The following is a 19,988-nucleotide window of genomic DNA, read 5'->3' as shown; positions in this document are numbered from 1 at the left end:
CACCTGCAACCAGAGCACCTGCTCCCCTTTTCTCCAAGCCCCGCGGCCCCGGGGCAACCCCACTCACCACCGTGACCACAGCCTGGTCTCTGTCACCCCCACCAAGGCCTACACCTGAACAGAGCAGTCAGACAGACGGGGCCGCCCCACCACTCCAGTGCACAGCGAGCTCTGAGGGCAGGTTGTGTGCGCCCTCCTCCCTCCCTGGCAGCCGAGGCTCTGCGGCACACAGCCAGCTCCCACGGGCCACCACCCTCCCCGCGCCTGGGCTGGGCTGCCCCTGGGGCCTGTGCGAGACAAACAGCCCCCCGCCCCTGCTCCGTCCTGGACAGATTTTCAGGAGACACTATCTGGCTTTGAGGACACTCCTAGTTGTTCAAATCGCAGTTTTGCCATTCCATAAAATCACAAGCAAGGGTGAATAAACATTCGTTCTTCTTTGCTTGAGGTCACGGCCTCTTCCTACCTTTCCTTCTTAACTGGGAACAGAGCTCCTTTATGCCAAGCACCCAGGAGCCTCTGGAGCTCCTTGGTGCCGCGGACTTAGTCTTCCATGGCTCTGCATCGCTCCACAGTGGAGCTCTGAGTAAACTGGATTCGGGACCTCATCTTTATTCCTCACGCCAAGCAGGCAAAGAGGCTAGGATAGGCCATTCCCTGTTTCTCCTCTCGGTTTCCTCAAGGTCTGGGGAGCTCCCTGACCCTGTTTCCTAGGAAGATCAGGGCTGAATCATACTAAAAACCAATACCCGTATCGTACTTCAGACTTTTCAAAGCCTTTTCTCACCCATGGACTCAATTAACCTTACAACCGAGGCAAGTACATGCCGTCACTGCCGCCGCTGTCAATTATTATGAGCCCATTTCACAAGCGAGGAAACCAGGGCTCAGGGGATTTCGCTCACTCTAACTTGCCCAGAGCCACACTGCTTGAAAACAGCAGATTTCTTTAAACGGGAGTCTGCCAATTCCAAAACCTGCCTTCCTTTTCTTATGCTAGGCGCCTTGATGAGCCGTCTCGAAGCTGGATGGCATTATGAAATCATGAGAAGCCGGGAGAAGGTAAATCGCCCTGTTCTCCATCGCTACCTGGGAGGCTCAGCTTCTCTAGCTGAGGCCAGGAAGCCTCGGGGCAGCTGTGCGTGGCCAACACCAGCATCTCTGGAAACAAAGGACCTTCGTGCTCCGATAATACGTTCGAATCTCACTCCCTCCAACAAGTCAAGCCAGAAGCAGCTGACATAGCAGGGAGCCACGATCCGCTCTTTCTAAAGCAAGCCATCGTGCATCAGCTTTATATGCGGAGCCCCGAGTGCCCTTAGAGTGAATCGGTTTACACTACATAGAATTATGCAGTCGCTTCTCTTTCAGAGGTGGGGTGCACACGGTGCCGGTCTCCGATTTGCGCCTGACGTGGGCTGGACCCTGAGCATCTCAGTCATCTTTGAATGCCCTCGCCTGGCCGATGCTCGGCTTGTGGTCAGGGTGGAGCAAAGGTTTTTAAATTACTTAAATGAATGAGTAAACACATAAATAAAAATGAACACGTCGGTGAGTAGGTGAATAAAGGACTGAACACTGAAGAAGCAAACACAAAAACGCCAGGTAAGGCGTACTGGAGAAGAGGTTGGTGAACGGATGAGGGTGCAAAGAGGGCACTTCGCTCAAAACCTGGGTAAGGACTAGACGGATATGGGACGGACGCGTGCTGGCTTCCCCCTCCACCACGAGGTTCTCCGTCCTGCAAGAGGAGAGGGTGGGCACTTTTCCCCTTTAGCAAACAAACAAGCAAAAAGACTTGAAAACAAAACATCAGAGAGAAAGAGACTTTGCTAAACTCCATGAGCTTCTGTTTAAGCTTCTGGGGCTAGTCTGGTGGCCCAGCTCGGAGAGGCGCTGTGTAGGGTAGAGAAGATCCGCCTTCCGCACAGGGGACATCTAAGCCATAAGGCTTGCCGCTGTGTCGTGAAAGAGGAAATAACACAGGGACCCAAGGAGTAGTGGGTGCAGAAGGGGCACAGAGACCAGACAAGACTATTTGCAGGTGTATTGACTTCTCTGCGTGCCCTCTCTATGCTTTGGCGGGCCAGCCTGGGCAACAGGCTCCCAAGGACCTGGGTGTGCAAGTCGGTGTGTCCCGCCCATACACCTACATGCCATTCTGGAGAGGAGCTAGGGCAGGGGCCAGAAGACTAAGAAATCTCAGATGCTGAGCGCCTTTCCTGGAGAAACCAAGCACTACTTAAAGGGACTGTGAAAGCTGTTGAATTGGACCAAGGTTGAAACTAGAGTGGACATTGATTTGATTTTTTCCCCCTCCTCCTGCCCAGTGGGCGGCAGCTCTTAAGGGAGATTGACTTAAATAGACAAACTAAAGAAACTACATTTTCCTGCCTAAATAAGCTCCATGAGTAAAATTTCCAGCCCTGCCCCTCGTGTCTCACGAACCCCTTTGTGTCTGGTCCCTAATTCCCCTTAGACTAGGAGCCCAAGACCGAGAATGCGCATCAGACCCCCTGAGCTGGTACAAGCTAACGCGACTCCGATGCCGTTTAAAGAAGGTGGCCGTACGATTTGGCATCCACACCAGGACACCTGAGAGCGAAAAGGGGGTGCTTTTAACAATTACGCTGGGACAAAAGACCAAAACCAGGCCAGTCCTGAGTACTCTGGGACACATGTGATCCCACTCTAAAGGAAGTCATGGCAGGGGGATGGGCAGCAAGGACTATGGCCTCGTCCTCTGCTGGGAGCCCCAGCACTGCACCTGCCAACACCAGCAAAGGGGATCTGGAATGCTCAGCACAGAGTGAGCTTGGCTTCAGACAACGGAAAATTTAAGTGTGTGTGTGTGTGTGTGTGTGTGTGTGTGTGAACCAAGTAGTTGGTCTGCTGTGGCCACAGTGAAGAAAATAACAAGTCAAAGGCGTCTTTGTGAATCAGGCTCCCTGCAAGCCACCGCTTCTCCATGGCTCGAACCGGGGCAGCCCAGCCCGGGACCCGCTCACTCACCTGATACTGTGTGAAGGTGGAGTGATTGGCGAACACGGGCGGAGGTGGGTAGTTCAGATTGAGCCAGAGCGGCTGGTTCGGGGTGGCTGAGGTCAAGGCCGTAGCCAAGCGCGGGGTGAAAACATTCCCTGTGTACTTGAGGTTGCTCTTGTCGGCCACCGTCACAGGCGGGTTAACTGTCAGTCAGAGAGGGAGAGCGTTTCAGTGATCGAGGAAGGAAGAGGCCAGCACGCCCTCAGCACCATGCCTACCCCGGGATTCATGTTCTCAGATGTCAGGTCCTTTAAGCTCCAAGAGGGTTGTTCAAAGTGTGGGTGACTTTCCAACTACAGGAAAACCTCGTTAGCACACACCTGGCCAATTTGGAAGAGGTGCGAATCCCAGCATGGTCTGGCTTAGAGCTCTCTCTCCGTCATTCGCTAGTAAAGGAGGTGGTTTAGCAAGAGAAAACAATAAGCCAGGTTGCTAGGGCTATAGTTCACCTACGTAGAAAACCAAATGCTTTTGGGTGCTTTACAAAAATCCAGCTTTATACCAACAGTTGCTATGCCGTTGGAATTCACTCTTACCAAATTATTAAAGCAGCCCCCCGAGTTCATATACTTGGCGACACCGAGGACCTTACCCAGGTTGTTCTATCTACACTGGCATCTTTTTTTTTTTTTTAAACTCTTAAACATTACGTAATTGACACGGTATGGCCCCAAATTCGTCTGAATGAATGAGATTTGGCTGGGTGGTTCTAGGATATGAATCCTAGATTCTCTCCCTCTGGTATCTGTCCTGTGGGCTTACAGAGTCAGAGATGGGACCTCAACTTCCCCTTATGGGCCTCTTTTCGGGGAAAGGAGGTGTGACTGAAACAGTTGTAGGGAGAGAAAGCAGGGCCATGGATAATCTTAAAGTAGAAATAATCTGAAGCGTGGATTTTTTTTTTTTTTTTTTTGGATTGAGCCACCTGAGGGGATATGATGTATGCTGGCTCGGGGCTGTATTCGAACTGACCACTAATGACACCCCTGGGACCCTGCAATTCACCTGCATTTCTCCAGCAGTTGCACTCCTGATAAGGGACATGGGAGAGAGTCATGTCCCCCATTTTATGAGTTCAAAAACTGATGCCCAGGGGCGCCTGGGTGGCACAGCGGTTAAGCGCCTGCCTTCGGCTCAGGGCGTGATCCCGGCGTTATGGGATCGAGCCCCACATCAGGCTCCTCTGCTATGAGCCTGCTTCTTCCTCTCCCACTCCCCCTGCTTGTGTTCCCTCTCTCGCTGGCTGTCTCTATCTCTGTCAAATAAATAATAAAATCTTTAAAAAAAAAAAAACAAAAAACTGATGCCCAGAGGAAGCCAGTGACTTGCCCATGGATGAGACAGAGCCACCACAGGCCTACGAGAGTTTCTGGAATCCCTCCACTGACTCTCCCCTAGGCAGGGTCAGCTTACGTTTCAGCTCCAGCCCGTCCACCTCCACTTTGCTGCGAAGCTTTAGTTGCCCGCTTGGGTTTTTGGTGGCCCCAAGAAACTCATAGAACAGATTCTTCTCGGCCGGCCATGCAGGCTTCTTGGCTGGCAGGGCCACGGACACGGAGCCCACGGGGTCACTGCAGCCCTCCTCCCCACAGGTGTCCTTCCGGCTCGGGGGCCACTGACTGAGAAAGAGGCTCTCTCGACCCTTGGTCGGCTCCTTGACGCCGGAGTTCCATTCTACAGCAGGAGGGAAACAGAGTCAATGGCTCTGGGAGGCCACGTGCTGGATGCGGGGAGCACTTTCTTGTGGACAAAGGGACAGGTCCTCCCTAGCACACGCCTGGGGCTCCAACCACTCTGGGCTCTCCCTTCCAGCCCAAGCCAGTCCTAGTCTCCTCCCTGAAGCCTTCGCGGACCATGGCCCATTGCAGCCCTCCCCTATCATGCGTGCATACGTGGGTCCATCCATCCATCCATCCATCCATCCATCCTTCCTTCCTTCCATCCATCCAAACTTCCTTCCTTCCAATTACCTTTCTTATCTTCTCTCCCTTTCTTTCCTCCCTCCCCCCTTCCTCCCTCCCCTTTTCCCTGCTTTCTTTCCTTTCTACATTTTTCTTTCCTCTCTCCCTCTTTTTTTTCCTCCTTCTATCCATCCTCAGTGCCAAGCTTGGGATACAGAGCTGCCTTCAGGGCCCTCCCCACACCAGCTCCGTGGGGGAGACACGGATTCCTACAGAACACGTGGTCTAGCTGAAGTCCGGCCCCTCACCGTGGACTCTACTCCCACTTTGTTGCTCACGGGTGATCCAGCCCGTTTGGCAGCGCCAGGCCCTGACCTGAGTACTGAGGACACTGATGAGTCAGAGCCAGACTCAGCCCTGCAGGAGCTCACAACAAGGAGGGAGAGAGACAGACCCAGAAATAGCTCCAGGACAAGGCAGATGGGGACCATGAGGTGACAGAGGGACACAGTGGGAGAAGACGGTGGCTGAGACGGCTTCAATCAGAAAGGGTCAGAGGGTTTCCAGAAAGAAGTGGGCCTTCCATGAGGCCTCGCGTCCAGGAGTAGGGGGAGATGGCTCGGCAGGCGCAGGCATTGGAGAGACACCATGAGTGCATGGCCCCTCAGGGCATGAGGTTGGGGCCAGGCCTGGGTCTCTCTGCAAACAGACGGAGTGGTCCCCTGGTGTGAGGATGCTGCCTGGACCATCCCAGGACCCTCCACGGCAGTGATTTTTCACCTAGATTTCCTTTCGAGCAAAGGGACTTGTTCTTCAAGCAAAGTTAACTATGGGTGAAATTGTATATATGTGGGTTTGTTTGTTTTTAAGGAAATGTCTGGTTGAAGGAGAGCTCTTCACTCCCTTCCCAGCCTGGAGGCTTCGCAGGTCTCCATGGAGCTCGGCTGGGAAACAGCCCTGGACACACAGCAGGCCCCTCCGGTCGTTCGTGTAGCGGCTGGACCAGAGGACCCGCGCCTACTGTCACCTGTTGGGCATGGATCCGATCCCTCCAGCCTGGGCCCCCACTGCAGCCCAGTGGTCCTGTGGGTGTGGAGGGGACTAGGCCTGCCCTCCTAGCACCATCCCAGCGAAGGAAAGAGTGCTCTAGCCTGAGCCAATTTAGAAGAAAATGACATTTTTAGCAAAACATGTCCCTAGAGTCTCTTCCAAGAGTTTCTCTGGTTGCCAAGTTTAGCCCCCAGCCAGTGTGCTGAAATAACAGTACCCACTAATAATAGCCCTTTCCCCAGAGACCCACACACCTGCAGTCTCTCACACACCTCCCGTTGCCTTGAACACGCCTGCCACTCACTCAACTCCAAAGCTCCGTCTTCAATGTCTGCGCGCGCGCACACACACACGTTCTTGCCTGTCGTTTCTCTGCCTCACTTATATGTGCACGAGGCACACTAGACACACACAGACACAAACACACAGATACACTCAGATGCACCCACACCCTACCCCTGTAAAACACACCTACACCTGTAACACTTCCCGTGGCACACCTTTGCCCACACATCTATACCCACGGGCACGCACAGAGTGGGGAGGGTGGGTGGGACGGGACGACCTCCCAGCCGGCAGCCCCATCCCTGAGAGAGCTATCCGGTGTCCTTCCTGGAGAAGGAGGTGGCAGGAAAGTCCCACCCTCTGGGCGGGGCTCCACCCTCACACACACAGCTCCCAAAAGCCCACTGGGTCCCAGAGACCTTCCCAGGACCCAGAGTCCAGCTTGCTGACCCCAGTTCTGATTCCTCGGCCTTCCCATGATGTTCCAGAACACAGAACATGCACCTCTTTTCTTCAGGGGATGGATTTGGGCCCTCCCCCCACTGCATCTCACTTATCCAACCATGCTCACAGCCTGGGGGCCATGTTTTGTTCTTTGATCAACTCTCCCAAAGACTGCTAACTGTAGGCAAATGCCTCCGCCATCAGTCTGCCTTGGAACCGTCCAGTCTGATGGCTGGATCAGAACCTGGAGGTAGGGTGGGGAGATCTTGGGCTCTTGGGAAAGGGACTCCTCAGTTAGCAGGTGGAAACCCTGTTCGAAGGCTCAGGAGTCCCAGGGAACAAGCCCAGGGCCGACAGTCTGAACGACACGTGGAGAGTTTGTGAGCGAGGACCCGTCCTCATGGTCAGAACAGGTGCCTCCACTGGAAGCCAGATGACCCCAGCTGCTAATCCCATTTCTCTCCTATCCAGCTTACAGTCCCCATGCTGCAGTATCAGCTGGGGTAAACGCTTCCTTCCATGTACTCTGGATACCTGGATTCAAAAAACGTGCCAATTACCACATGTGCCTATATCTCTTCTCCAAGTGCATTGGGATCCAGGCCACTGTGTTTGCTTACCCAAGCAGTGCCCCGTACCTGGGCATCCAGCAGAGGGGGCCTGTGGGTGCCGAAAACAGCCTGCACTTGGGGAACTGCACGCATCAGAGAGACCGCCGTGTCCTAGTCCGCTCAAAGATGCTGCATGCACCTGCTGCAGCCTTGGTTGGCTTTCTGGTAGGTTCCTCCCTGCAGGCCCACTCACTAGCCCTGCTCCCAACTGCACTCACCCAGTAAGAGGTGTCCCTCCACGGCAGAGTCCGCCTCAGGCTTGGAGCAGATCTTGGCAAACACCGGGAGCTGCCTCTTCTGAGCAGGGAGCTCAGGGGGCTTGTCAGGGGGGGCGGGAGGCAGGGCTGGCAGCAGGAGGAAGGGGCCCAGCCCCGTGGGTTCCCTGGGTCGTGGGCCGCTAAACATGCTGCTCTGCAGGAAGCCCTTGATGACCCTGGTCTCCTCCAGCACCATCTTGTTGTCAGGAGCCTTGGTTGCTTCTGTGGCCTTCAGTGGGAACTGGGCCAGGAGCTTGTTGATTTCCGAGGTGGAGGCACCCAGGATGTGGCCCCCATCTTCTGTCCCCGTGACACTCTTGGCCTTGGCGGCGCGCAGAATGCCCGTGACCGTGGACATAACAGAATCACGGTCCTGCCTTCGGCTGATCACGGACACGGCCACCTTCGGCTCCAGAAGTGTGTCCGCGGCAACGATGGCGGCTCCTGGGTACTCACCGCTGTCTGCCGGAGGGGGAGGTGCGAGAAGGCAGGGAGCCGGCTGTCTGGGGCCCTCGGGGGGAGTGCCGGGGGCCTCCAGCTCCCCGGAGGTCTCTGTGACTAAGATGAGGTGCTCTTTGGTCAGACTTAAGTACTCCTGCTCCACCAACAGGGAGATCTCATCCTTGTCGCGGCTGAGCTCCAGAGCTCTGCAAACAGGTCAGAAAGAGGCGGCAGATAAAAGACTGGTATCCAAGATCTACAAAGAACCTCTCAAACTCAATACACGTGAAACAAATAATCAAATCAAAAAATGGGCAGAAGATATGAACAGACACTTTTCCAATGAAGACATACAAATGGCTAACAGACACATGAAAAAATGTTCAAAATCATTAGCCATCAGGGAAATTCAAATCAAAACCACATTCAGATACCACCTTATGCCAGTCAGAATGGCAAAAATTGACAAGGCAGGAAACAAAAAATGTTGGAGAGGATGTGGAGAAAGGGGATCCCCCCTACATTGTTAGTGGGAATGCAAGTTGGTACAGCCACTCTGGAAAACAGTGTGGAGGTCCCTTAAAAAGTTAAAAATTGAGCTACCCTATGACCCAGCCATTGCACTACTAGGTATTTACCCCAAAGATACAGACGTAGTGAAGAGAAGGGCCATATGCACCCCAATGTTCATAGCAGCATTGTCCACAATAGCTAAATCGTGGAAGGAACCGAGATGCCCTTCAACAGATGACTGGATTAAGAAGTTGTGGTCCATATATACAATGGAATATTACTCAGCTATCAGAAAGAACGAATTCTCAACATTTGCTGCAACATGGACGGCACTGGAGGAGATAATGCTAAGTGAAATAAGTCAAGCAGAGAAAGACAACTATCATATGATTTCTCTCATCTATGGAACATAAGAACTAGAATGATCAGTAGGGGAAGAAAGGGATAAAGAAAGGGGGGGTAAACAGAAGGGGGAATGAAACATGAGAGACTATGGACTATGAGAAACAAACTGAGGACTTCAGAGGGGAGGAGGGTGGGGGAATGGGATAAGCTGGGGATGGGTAGTAAGGAGGGCACGTATTGCATGGTGCACTGGGTGTTATACACAACTAATGAATCATCGAGCCTTACATCGGCTCTCTGTAGCAGCATCCCCAGGGAAAGGGGATGGAGAGAACACCTCTCCAGGTAAGAGAAACCTACTGCTTTCTCAAGAGAAAAAATGAACAGTGGATTCCAGAGACGTTTCTATACCAGGCCAGCAGGCCCATCACCAAGAGCTCAGGTCTGGGATTCGGGAATCGGGGTCCTCTCCAGATACTCTGTCTTGCTGAGTGAGCTGAGCCTCATTTTTAGTCCTTTCCTCCCTGTTCAGGGGTGCCCAGTCCCTGAGGCAGTGAAAGCCCAGCCACGTAGGGGTTGGGAGTGAGTCAACAGCTCTGAGTTCAGAGGCCAGAAGGCTGGGGCTGAGCCCTGGAAAGCCCCAGACTCACTGCGGAGTAGCAGCGTGAGGGAAGGGACCATGGGCTAGACAGCTGGGCTCATGCCCTGGTGCCCTCCCTTTCCCCCCTGTGGCTCTGGGCAGGTGGCTCGGCGTCTCTGTACCCAGTCTTCTCATCTGGTCAACAAGAATATCAGACAGGTGCAAAGCGCTTTGGACAGGGTCTGGCACAGGGTAAGGGTGAGCCTGGCTGGATCCTGGAGTCCACATTGTGGCCTGTGGGTGGATACCTGTGTTTCCCCCTGGCTGTCACGGCCCTCTGACCAGATCACGGCCTCTGGACTGAGCCGCACGTCCTGGGAGCAGCAGCAGTGGCTCGGTCCCTGCACTGATTCACAAGCATCTCCCTGTACCCACACACTGGCTTCTACCTGCACCTCAAACCCCGGACTCCAGCTGGACCCTTGATGGCCAACACCAACCCGATGGGGCCTACAGGGCCCATGGACTCTAGGCTCCCGCTTGCTGGCTCCTTCCAGATGTGGGAGAGGATGGCAATCCTGCCGGCCGGGCATCTTTGGCAAGGGGCACCTTCCCACCCTGGTGCCGCCAGAAGGACCATGGTGACCTAGCTTAGAACCATCTGCTTTCTGTATGTGATGGGCTCCCATAAAAAGTGGCTGAGGTGGTCTACAAAGAACATTCTGGAAACCACTCGATGCCCCTGGGGGAGGGTGGTGAAGACAATGAAGAGGGGGTAGGGGGGAATGAAAGTGCCCACAAGTGGAGCTCCGCCGTGGGGGAGGCCTGGCGCACACTCCTCCTCTGACCGTTCCTCCCCAGGGCTCAGCCAGTCCCTCGAGCTGGGGCCATGAATCCTGCCAGCAGGGACGTGCCTTCCTCGTAATGCTCTCTGTGTCTGAGCATATATACCCTCGCGAGTGCACAAGAACAAATGCACACACTTGTGGGTGTGTTTGATGCACATGCGCGTGCAGGCACAAAACGCTCACGTGTCACCACACGCGGAACCAGGGAGAAAGTCACTGTATTTGACAACCAATCAGAACGGGCACGGGCGACAGTCCCAGGGGCATCCAGATGCGCCAGGCCTTACCCCCTTCATTGCTGGGTCCTCATGAGGCCCAGGGCACCCTGGGAATGGAGCTGGGGGCCCAGGGCCTTTGGGAAACTTGGGGAAGAGCATGTCACTACTCTACGAACTGAGCTGGCCGTGCCTCCTGACCACCGCCCTGCAGACGGCCTCCGCAGACTTAGTAGCAGAGAGGCCTGGAGAAGGCAGACTCTAGCCAAGCAGACCGGGGGCTCCACTGGGCACAACCACCTATTTCATGTCAGACCCTAGAACCTCAGGGCCTCCCTGTAGCTGGGCACGACACCTGAACCACGGGTGTGACGCTGGGGAGAGAAGGTGGAAAGGTGACTCGGGTGTGTGTCGGCTGGTCCTGGGAGCTCCAGCGGGCGACGTGGCTGCAGGGAGGCCGGGCCGTCTTCCACTCTGGCTTTCTCCTTCCTTCCATTCTCTCCTCTCCCCCTTCCCCCTCCTCCCTGCCCTCTCCAGTTCCCTTCCTTTCCTCCGTCCCATGTCTAGACTTCGGCTATAAATAGGACCCACTCTCACGGCTGCGTCCCTGCGAACAATCAGAATAAAGAGACCCCCCTTCTTCCTCTTCATCATCATCCTCAAAGGGAACAGGTGAATCTCGAGTTACAGAAACCAGACAGTTGAAGGATCAGTTTTTGACTCACCCCTCTACCAAAAAAAAAGAAAAACAACCCTGCAAAGCAAGCTATATACCAATAGATTTTTTTTTTTAGAAAGACCTACTGCAAGTATGTCAATTTTAAAACATTGTGATAATGGTATTGTGGTTTATACTTAAACAACAACAACAACAACAAATGAGTCCTTGTCTCTTAGAGGTAGATAAAACTATGTCTAAGATTTGCTTTAAACTTAATCCAGCAGGGGTGGAGGGAAGACGGGGGCCACGGATGAAACAAGACGGCCATGCGGTGACGATCGCCGAAACTGTGACCGAGAGGTGCATGGGTTCGTCACGCACTGTTGGCTCTACTTGGGGTTGCGTTGGTTTTTTTAATGTAAATGTTACACAATAGATGCAGATAGAAAAAGTCTCACCGCTTGAATCCTCCCAAGTAGCAACTCCAAGGAGAAGTCAAAGGAAACTCGAAAAGGCCCTCAGGACCCCGGGGTCCCTGCATCAAAAACCACTCGCAGATGGCCCCTCCTCAGCCCCTGAGAGGACCCGCCTCCCCCCCCCCAACCTGGAACACAGGCAGAAGCTGAGGATGAACCCCCGTTCGTACCCCTCTGGCTCATCACAGCAGTCAGGGGCCTCTTAGGAAGCCGGCATTCCCAGGAGGGGCAGTGCGGTGCCAAGAATGCAGGGCCCGCTCTGGCTGTGGGCCCTCTGTGCTCCCGACAGGCTGCCCCAGGGCCCCCAGCCCTCCCTCGGGCCAGCCTCCACAAACTCCTATTTCCCTTGCATCTGTCAGAAATCCACTCCAGGCCGGACAGGAAGCCAGGCATCCCTAGACATGCTTGAATTGAATCCTCTCCACACTCCTGGACAATAGACAACATCATCCCCACTTTACAGATGGGGAAAAACGAGCCTGAAAGAGGCCCAAGGGCCTTGTCACCTAGAAAGTGTGGGGATGCGGGTGGGGTCGGCTGCCTTCACGACCTCCTCCTACCCCACCCGGCTTCCTTACCGGGGATAGCTATCCAGCAAGGACCCCTGCTCCACGGCTGAGCTCTGTCCCCCAACCTGAGTGCCGTCAGGGCTGTTGCTGGTTTCATTCCGTCGCTCCAGCTATTGGAGGACCATCACGGTGAATCCGGAGTCTGTCATCCGTGACATTAGCTGTCCCTGACAGTTTCATGTCAGCTGCATGGCTGAGGAGCACGTCTCCTGGGTCTTCCGCCAATTTATGGATAGAAATGTTGAAGGCAATGAGTCCAGGGCCGAGCCTTGGAGACACTGCCGGACACCCTCCGCACAGCCTGACGGTCATCCTGGATCAACACTTTGGGGGAATAAGTCAATCCAGTCACTATCATCCCATCTTCTCTTCTCCAAGACAGCCTTTATCAAACACCTCGCCGCAATCAAGATTCATCACACAGTTACAAGTCCCCGAGCAAGGGCGTCCCTACCTGCCTTCCCCCGCAACCCCCAAGAAAACAAGATTCCTTTGTTCTTGTTTGTTCTAGAAAACTGCATGCCTGCAGAGTTAGGACGTTCTCAGAACTCAGATCAATCCATTTCTCTGCTTAAACCCTCATGTGCACTCTCATTACATACAGGATAAAATTTAAACTCCTTCCTGACCTTCAGGGCAGTATACAAAGTGGCTCAGTCACCCCCTCCTGCTTTGACTCCTCCTTCATCCAAGCCGTTCTGGCCTTATATTCCTTGACATGCCAAGTTCATTCTAGCCCCAGGGCCTTTGCATTTCCTATGGAATGCTAGATCATCCCCTCTTGCTTCTTCTCATTATTCAGGCCTCAGTTCATGTTTCCTACTCCCAAAGTAGCCTTTTCTGCCATTCTTAAAGTGCCCCGTCCTTACCAGGCACTCTCCGCTCCAGCAGCCCACATATTTCCTTCATGGTATTAACCACCATCCACAGCATCTTTTTTATCTCTTTATTGCCCACAACAACATAACCTCCCTGAGGGCAGGGACTGTATCTTGTTCAGCACAGAGCCCCAGGGTCTAGAGCGGTGCCTGGCATCTCACTCCCGCTCAGGGAGAATTTGTTGAATCAATGAGGAAACTAGCTCATGAACTTATCTTTACCCCTGTCCATCTCTTGGAGCTCTTCACATCAAGAACCCTGCTGCCAAAGACTGCCCAGCTCCTTCCATGGGTTGCAAACGCTCTGGCTGGCTTTATTCCATGTTCTGGCCCCCACGTCTGGCCTGGCATCCCTCAGCTGGTCAGATGACATGAACCACTTGCTTAGCCCGGTCCTAAGAACTCCCCACCTCTGCACGGCGGTCCCACGGCAGACCCCACACAAAGCCTCCCAGATCTTCGCAACCACCTTGGGGATCCCAGGAAGACTTTTCATTCTTCCCACGACTTCCTTGGGTTCAATGTCAAGTCTGCTCCCCTGCATTTCCTGGAATCTATCTTTTCTTCTCTCTTCCTAAGAAGTTTTGCCGATCCTGGCACCTCTCCCGTGCTATTTGCTTTCTCCTTTGAGTTGGTAAAAACCATAAAATCTGCCACAGACTCTATCACAGTGAATCATTCAGGAAGGTTAACGCAGCTCCCGGGCGCTGACAAAGGAAGAAGTCAGGATTGGTGTTGGGGCTCCGACGGCTGCCACCACGTCTGCGTTGCCCACCTCCAGAAGTGACAGGTGTCTGGTGGCGGCTCTGGACGCCAGCACTGCGCATGATTTCTGCATTTGCAGTGTACAGAGTCATATAAAAATAAAGGCTATTGACTGGTTGGCACCCCTTCCCAGAATAATGACTAAGCAAGCACGCTGTTAGCTCCCAACAGCGGTTCTGTGTACATGATAACACAGAGCAAAGACGAAAACTGCTATTCATCCGAGCCAGACAACAGAAAAATGCAAGCAGAGGATTGTTAGTGCTACAAGAGGACACCCAAAACAAATATTTTCTTCCCACCATGGCACTTCAGACCAACGACAAACACGGTACCCAAGTCCAGTACCCGGGCAACATGGCTGATTGTGACTGAGGCAGGTGAAGGGCCCCAGGTCTGGCGCAGACCCGGGCCTGAGTGACGGTCCCTCCACAGACTGACCTCATGACCGTGGGTGGGATTCTGACTTCTCTACCTGTCCTCACGGCTGAGCAGCGGAGTGTAGTGGCCAAGAGTTCACTCCCTGGAAAGAGTCAGAAACGGACTCAAACCCCCCATGGTTCACGGGGGCCATACCTTACACAATCTGGCTACCACGTCTACGCCTCAGGTCCCAGGTCACAAAATAATAAGAAGGCTTTCGCACTTATGAAGAGCTAACTAACTGGCCAGGCACTGTGTTAGGTCCTTTCCATGCCGAGGTCTCATTTGAGTCCCCACAACAGCCCCAGTGGGGTAGTGTGGTCGACTGATCACAATAACAGCCCCCATCTTATCATGCCTTCCTGAGTCCCAGCCCTGCGGCAGTTTCCGCCCATCTTGATTCAGTAATAAGCAGAAATACCTAGGAATAAATAACTAGGAATAAACCAAGAAGGTGGAAGACCCGTACTCTGAAAACTATAAGACACTGCCGAAAGAAATTGAAGATGACACAAAGGAATGGAAAGATACACCATGCTCACGGATTGGAAGAATTAATACTGTTACAATGTCCAGACTCCCCATAGCAATCTGCGGATTCAGTGCAATTCCTATCAAAATACTATCCCGTAACTAGAACAAATAATCCTTAAATTCCTATGAAACCACAAAAGACCCCGAACAGCCAGAGCAATCTTGAGAAAAAAGAACAAAGCGAAAGGTATCCTGCTCCCAGATTTCAAACTAGACCACACAAAGCTATAGTAATCAAAACAGTTTGGCCTGGCACAAAGGTAGACCCATGGATCAGTGGAACAGAATAGAAAGCCCAGAAATAAACTCATGCTTGTACGGTCGTTAACCTACAGAAAGGAGACAAGAGTGTACAATGGAGAAAAGGCAAAATCTTCAATAAATGCTGGTGGGAAAACTGGACAGCTACATGCAAAAGAATGAAACTGGACCACGTTCTTACACCACCTACAAAAATAAACTCAAGATGAATTAAAGACCTACATGTAAGACCTGAAACCATAAAACTCCTATAAGAAAACAGGCAGTAAACTCTTGGATAAGAGTCTTAGCAATATTTTCTTGGTTGTCTCCTCAGGCAAAGGCAACAAAAGCAAAAATAAACAATTGGGACTTCTTTCAAACTAAAACGCTTTCACACAGTGAAGGAAACCAACAAAACAAAAAGATGACCTACTGAATGGGAGAAAATATTTCTAATAAGGGGCTAATATCCAAAATCTATAAAGAACTCATATAACTCAACACAAAAACAAAACAAAACAAACAAATAATCTGATTAAAAATGGGCAGAGAACCTACATAGACGTTTTTCCAAAGACGAATACAGATGGCAGACAGACACACACGAGCAGGTGCTCGACAACACTCATTGCAGGGAACTGCAAATCAAAACCACAACGCACACCCCACACCTGCCAGAACGGTTACTACGGAGCAGGAAAAAAATACCAAGTATTGGCGAGGATATGGGGAAAGGGGAGCCTCACGCACCATTGCTGGGAATGTAAACTGGTGCAGCCACTATGCAGACTAGTATGCGGGCTCCTCAAGAAATAAAAAGAAAAATACCATACAGCCGGCAATTCTACTCCTGGTACTTCCCTGAAGAAAATGAAAACACTAATTTGGAAAGATATCTGCACCCCTACGTTCACTGCAACATTATTTACAATAGCCAAGATCTGGAAGCACACACAGGAGTATTACTCAGCCGTCAAAAAGAACGAAATCTTGCCGTTCGTGACAACGTGGATGGACCTAAAGGGTATCATGCTAAGTCAAATAAGGTGGACGGAGAAAGACAAATACCGTATGAGTTCACTTATATGTGGAATCTGAAAAAGAAAGCAAATGAACCACCAAAACAAGATGGAAACAGACTCCGAAATACCGCAAACTGGGGGTTGCCAGAGGGAAGGGGGGGAATGGAAAACACAGGTGAAGGGAATTGAGAGGTACGAACTTTCCGCTATAAACACGTGAGGCACGGGGCTGTAAAGCACAGCAGAGGGAATATAGCCAATAACATGGCACTGTAATAACTTTGCTTGGTGACAGATGGTGACAAGACGTACGATAATCATTTTGTAATGCGTATAAATGTTGAATCCCTATGTTGTTCACCTGAAACTAATACCCTATTATACGTCGACTACATTTCAATAGAAATACAACCCAAATGAAAAACGCGATATATTTCATACAGAAAAGAACAATAAGCAGAGACTCACAAGGTGCTTGGACTCTAGGGCCTCACCCCTTGTCTGTCTTGGGATGTAGTGACCTCCACGTTCCCAGTGCAGGAGAGGATGACACAGCCCATGGACAGAAACCCCGAGGTCCCCGGGCCACCTGCCGCCCTATCCAGCTGACTGCAGATGTGGGTGAACAGGAGCCACGTGGGGTCAGGCGCAGCCCCCCCTCCCCCCCGCCGGAAGAACCATTGTGCTGAGCCCGGGCCAGATCGCGGAACCTCAGAAATGCGAGCTGAGTAGATACCTAGTTGTGGTTTCGAGTCACCAAGCTTTGGGGTGGTTTGTCATAGATCTAAAGTGAACTGACACAGAGAGATACAACGTTCCCCGTTTTTACAATGAAGAAGCAAAGAGACAGAGCCGTTGGGTAATTTCCCCAAGGTCACAGAATTGAGAAGTAACAAGGGGAATGAACTGAGGCAAGCGGGCTCCCGTGCTACTCTTCTCAAGCCCTGGGCCACGCTGCTCTGAAAACCAAGCGTGCAAAGCTGTGTGGGAGAACACTAGGTGCACAGGCCTAGGTTAGGAGAGCGGAAAGAGCCTTGTTGAGGAAGCGTCGTTTAAGCTGGGGGAGAAAAGGGAGAAGAATGTATTCAGGTAAAGAACACAAGGAAAAGCTTTCCAGACGCAGGGAATGGCACACACGAAGGCCCCGAGGCTGGAAAGGGCTTGGTGCATTGGCGGGACTGACGCTCGAGTGCGGGGGGCACATTAAGGGCGGGGTCACATGAGGTGACGTTAGAGATAAAGGCAGGAGGCAGTCTGTGCCAGGCCTCGGAGTGATGAGAGGGCATTTGATTCTAAAGGTGCAGGGAAGCCACCGGAAAGATTTCAGCAGAGAATCGCCAGGCTTAGGTGTTTTTCCTCCGGGGAGCAGCCCAGAGGAGAGACAGGAGGGGTCTGGGGCCTGAGCCACGATCTGTGTGGTGTCTACTGGGTGCCAGGTGCTTGTCCTCACAACAACTAGGAAGGATGGGTAGCTTCTTCATTCCCGGTTTAGAAAGAGGAAACCGAGGCTCAGGAAGTCTGAAAGGTCACTTCACGTTCACCCAAGAGCAGGGTTGGATCCGAGGCCACATGGCTCTGAGCCTCTCCCCGTAGCCACTGCCCTACATTGCCCCGAACAGCAGAAGTGGGAGAAGGAGCAAGGCCTTTGTAGTCAGGAGAGCGGCACTCAAACCCCAGCTCTGTCCTTGCTGACGGGGTGACCTGAAGTTCATGTCCTCTCTCTGAGCTCGGGCGCAGGAGGCCAGAGGCCGGGATGAGGCGGCCGAAGGCAGAACTTGGTGGGCAGGTGAGGGGCTGTGAGCGGGGGCAGGGAGGAGGCCTCAAGGGCCCCAGGAGAGAGAGAGAGAGAGAGAGAGAGAGAGAGATGCCTTCGTCAAGAAGGCGGGGGCTCTGGTGTCCAGCCTGGCACCACCCCTAGCGGGCAGCCCCCTTGCTTGACCGAGGGTCATGGACATTTCTGGGTCTTCCTGTCTGCATGAGGAGCAGACACCCAGGTTCTGTTCCCTGAGCACCCAGGGTGCCCGCCCAGCGTGGAAGGAAGGGACACGGCCTCGTCCAAGCTACCTTGTGTCCTCCAGCTTCCCTCTCCTCCAGAGGTAGGGTTCGCTGACCTGCCCTGAGTCTGTCTCCCCACACCCACGCCACCCACACACAGCACAGCCATGTTCACACACACAACCGCGCACACACCACGCCCATGCACACACGCACAGCACAGCCATGTTCACACACACAACCGCGCACACACCACACCCATGCACACACACACGTACCACAGCCATGTTCACACACACAACCACGCACACACCACACCCACGCATACACACACACAGCACAGCCATGTGTGCACACACATACCACAGCCGTGCACACACACACACAGCAGTCATGTACACATACACACTACAGCCATGCACACAGACCCACGCACGCGCGTGCATGCACACACAGCCATGCACACACATACCACAGTCACCCCAACACACATGCACACACATGCACACACACACCACATCCATGCACACCCGTGCACACATACCTCACCCATGCACTCACCCCACACACTTCCCACAGCCATACACACATACACCCAACACACACAGCACGCACAGACACACACCACCACGGGCTTGTGGAAAACCAGCAGGAAGGAAAGGAATGAGGAGGGTGGATTCCACCCTTCCCAACCTGAGGACCCTGGGCTCTGAAGCGGTTCAGTTTAGGGTGCAGGGGCACTTGGGAGAAGCTGCAAATTTACTTGCCACTCACGGCCTGCGCACCTGGGTCCCAAAGGTACCTGGGAGCCCACTGAGCTCTGTCTGCTGGGACGGCTGGGGGGAAGGGGTAGTGGGGCGGGGGGCCTTCAGAAGGCTCGGGGCCTCCCGCCCCTCCTCCACCCTCCAGGCTGCGGGAGGATTAAGGGAGCCGGTGAGCGTGAAGCGCTCGGTAAACTGCAAGGAGCGCTATGCAAATGTTAGCGGCTCCGACGAGAGGCGCAGTGCGTGCGGGAGAGCCGCCAGGCTGCGGGCTGGGAGCCCTGCTGACCCTTCACCACCCAGGACCCGGGCTGGCTAGGGGGGAGGGGGAGGGAACGTCCCGGAACCTCATTCTTGTCATCTGCACCCTGGGGATGGTGACACCACTCAGGGTTAAAGGTAACCCTGTGAAATCCCTCCGCTGTCCCAACGCCAAGCCTGGACTTGATGTTCCTCTCACTCCTTAGCAAAGGCCTTCACACTGAGTAGAGCCCATTTTTTACGAGGTCCTTGGCATATACACTTGGAGCTCACTCCATAAAGCGCAGTCCCCTTCCTTCACGCGTCTTTGAAACACCTTCTCAAAGCTGTGTCCCTTTTAAACTTGAGGATCTGTCATCTTTGACCTCAAAGAAACCAGAGTACAAATGCATAGGACTCATGCCAGGCAACTGTTCCAAGTGCAGATGCCCGGGCACTCTTGGAGAGATGGCAGTGCAGTGGGCCCAGAACGGGGCCCAGGTATCTGCATTCTGAACAGACATCCCTCCCCCACCCCCCATGGTTTTGATGCAAATGAGACACCCAGCCTGGTGGGAATCTCCCCGGGGCAGGTGGGACAGAGAAGGGAGATTGGCCCAGGGAAGTGAGACACCTCTGGCTGCCCCTCCCTGACCCTGAGAAGCTGACCTACCGGAAGCTGGTGAGGGCTGGGCCCCAGACTGGAAGGGTTTTGGGGTGGGGGGCTCAGTGAGCCCGAGACTGAGATGGGACCCGCTGAGGAGTGACTACGGCGGCAGCTGTGGGGCTACAGTGTGATTCGTATTGTTCAAATTATCTTTAAAACTTTTCATTTGAATCTGTTTAATAAGAGAAGGCTTACCCTAAGGAAGAGGTATTTTTTTAA

General features: G+C 53.2%; 1 protein-coding gene across 1 annotated transcript in view; it reads right to left on the bottom strand.

The window, feature by feature from the left end:
• CUNH1orf94 (chromosome unknown C1orf94 homolog) overlaps positions 1 to 19,988 on the bottom strand; it is a 41,828-nt gene that overhangs the window by 11,448 nt on the left and 10,392 nt on the right. Inside the window, exons 2-4 of the mRNA XM_008694427.2 lie at positions 7,555 to 8,240; positions 4,459 to 4,719; positions 3,013 to 3,188 (exon numbers count right to left, since the gene is read on the bottom strand). Coding sequence (XP_008692649.2) covers positions 3,013 to 3,188; positions 4,459 to 4,719; positions 7,555 to 8,240 — 1,123 coding nt within the window. The remainder of the gene's footprint in view (positions 1 to 3,012; positions 3,189 to 4,458; positions 4,720 to 7,554; positions 8,241 to 19,988) is intronic.

Source organism: Ursus maritimus, unplaced genomic scaffold (genome assembly GCF_017311325.1).
Source record: "Ursus maritimus isolate PB19 unplaced genomic scaffold, ASM1731132v1 scaffold_32, whole genome shotgun sequence".
Taxonomy (NCBI): domain Eukaryota; kingdom Metazoa; phylum Chordata; class Mammalia; order Carnivora; family Ursidae; genus Ursus; species Ursus maritimus.
This window is presented reverse-complemented; position numbering and strand designations above follow the sequence as displayed.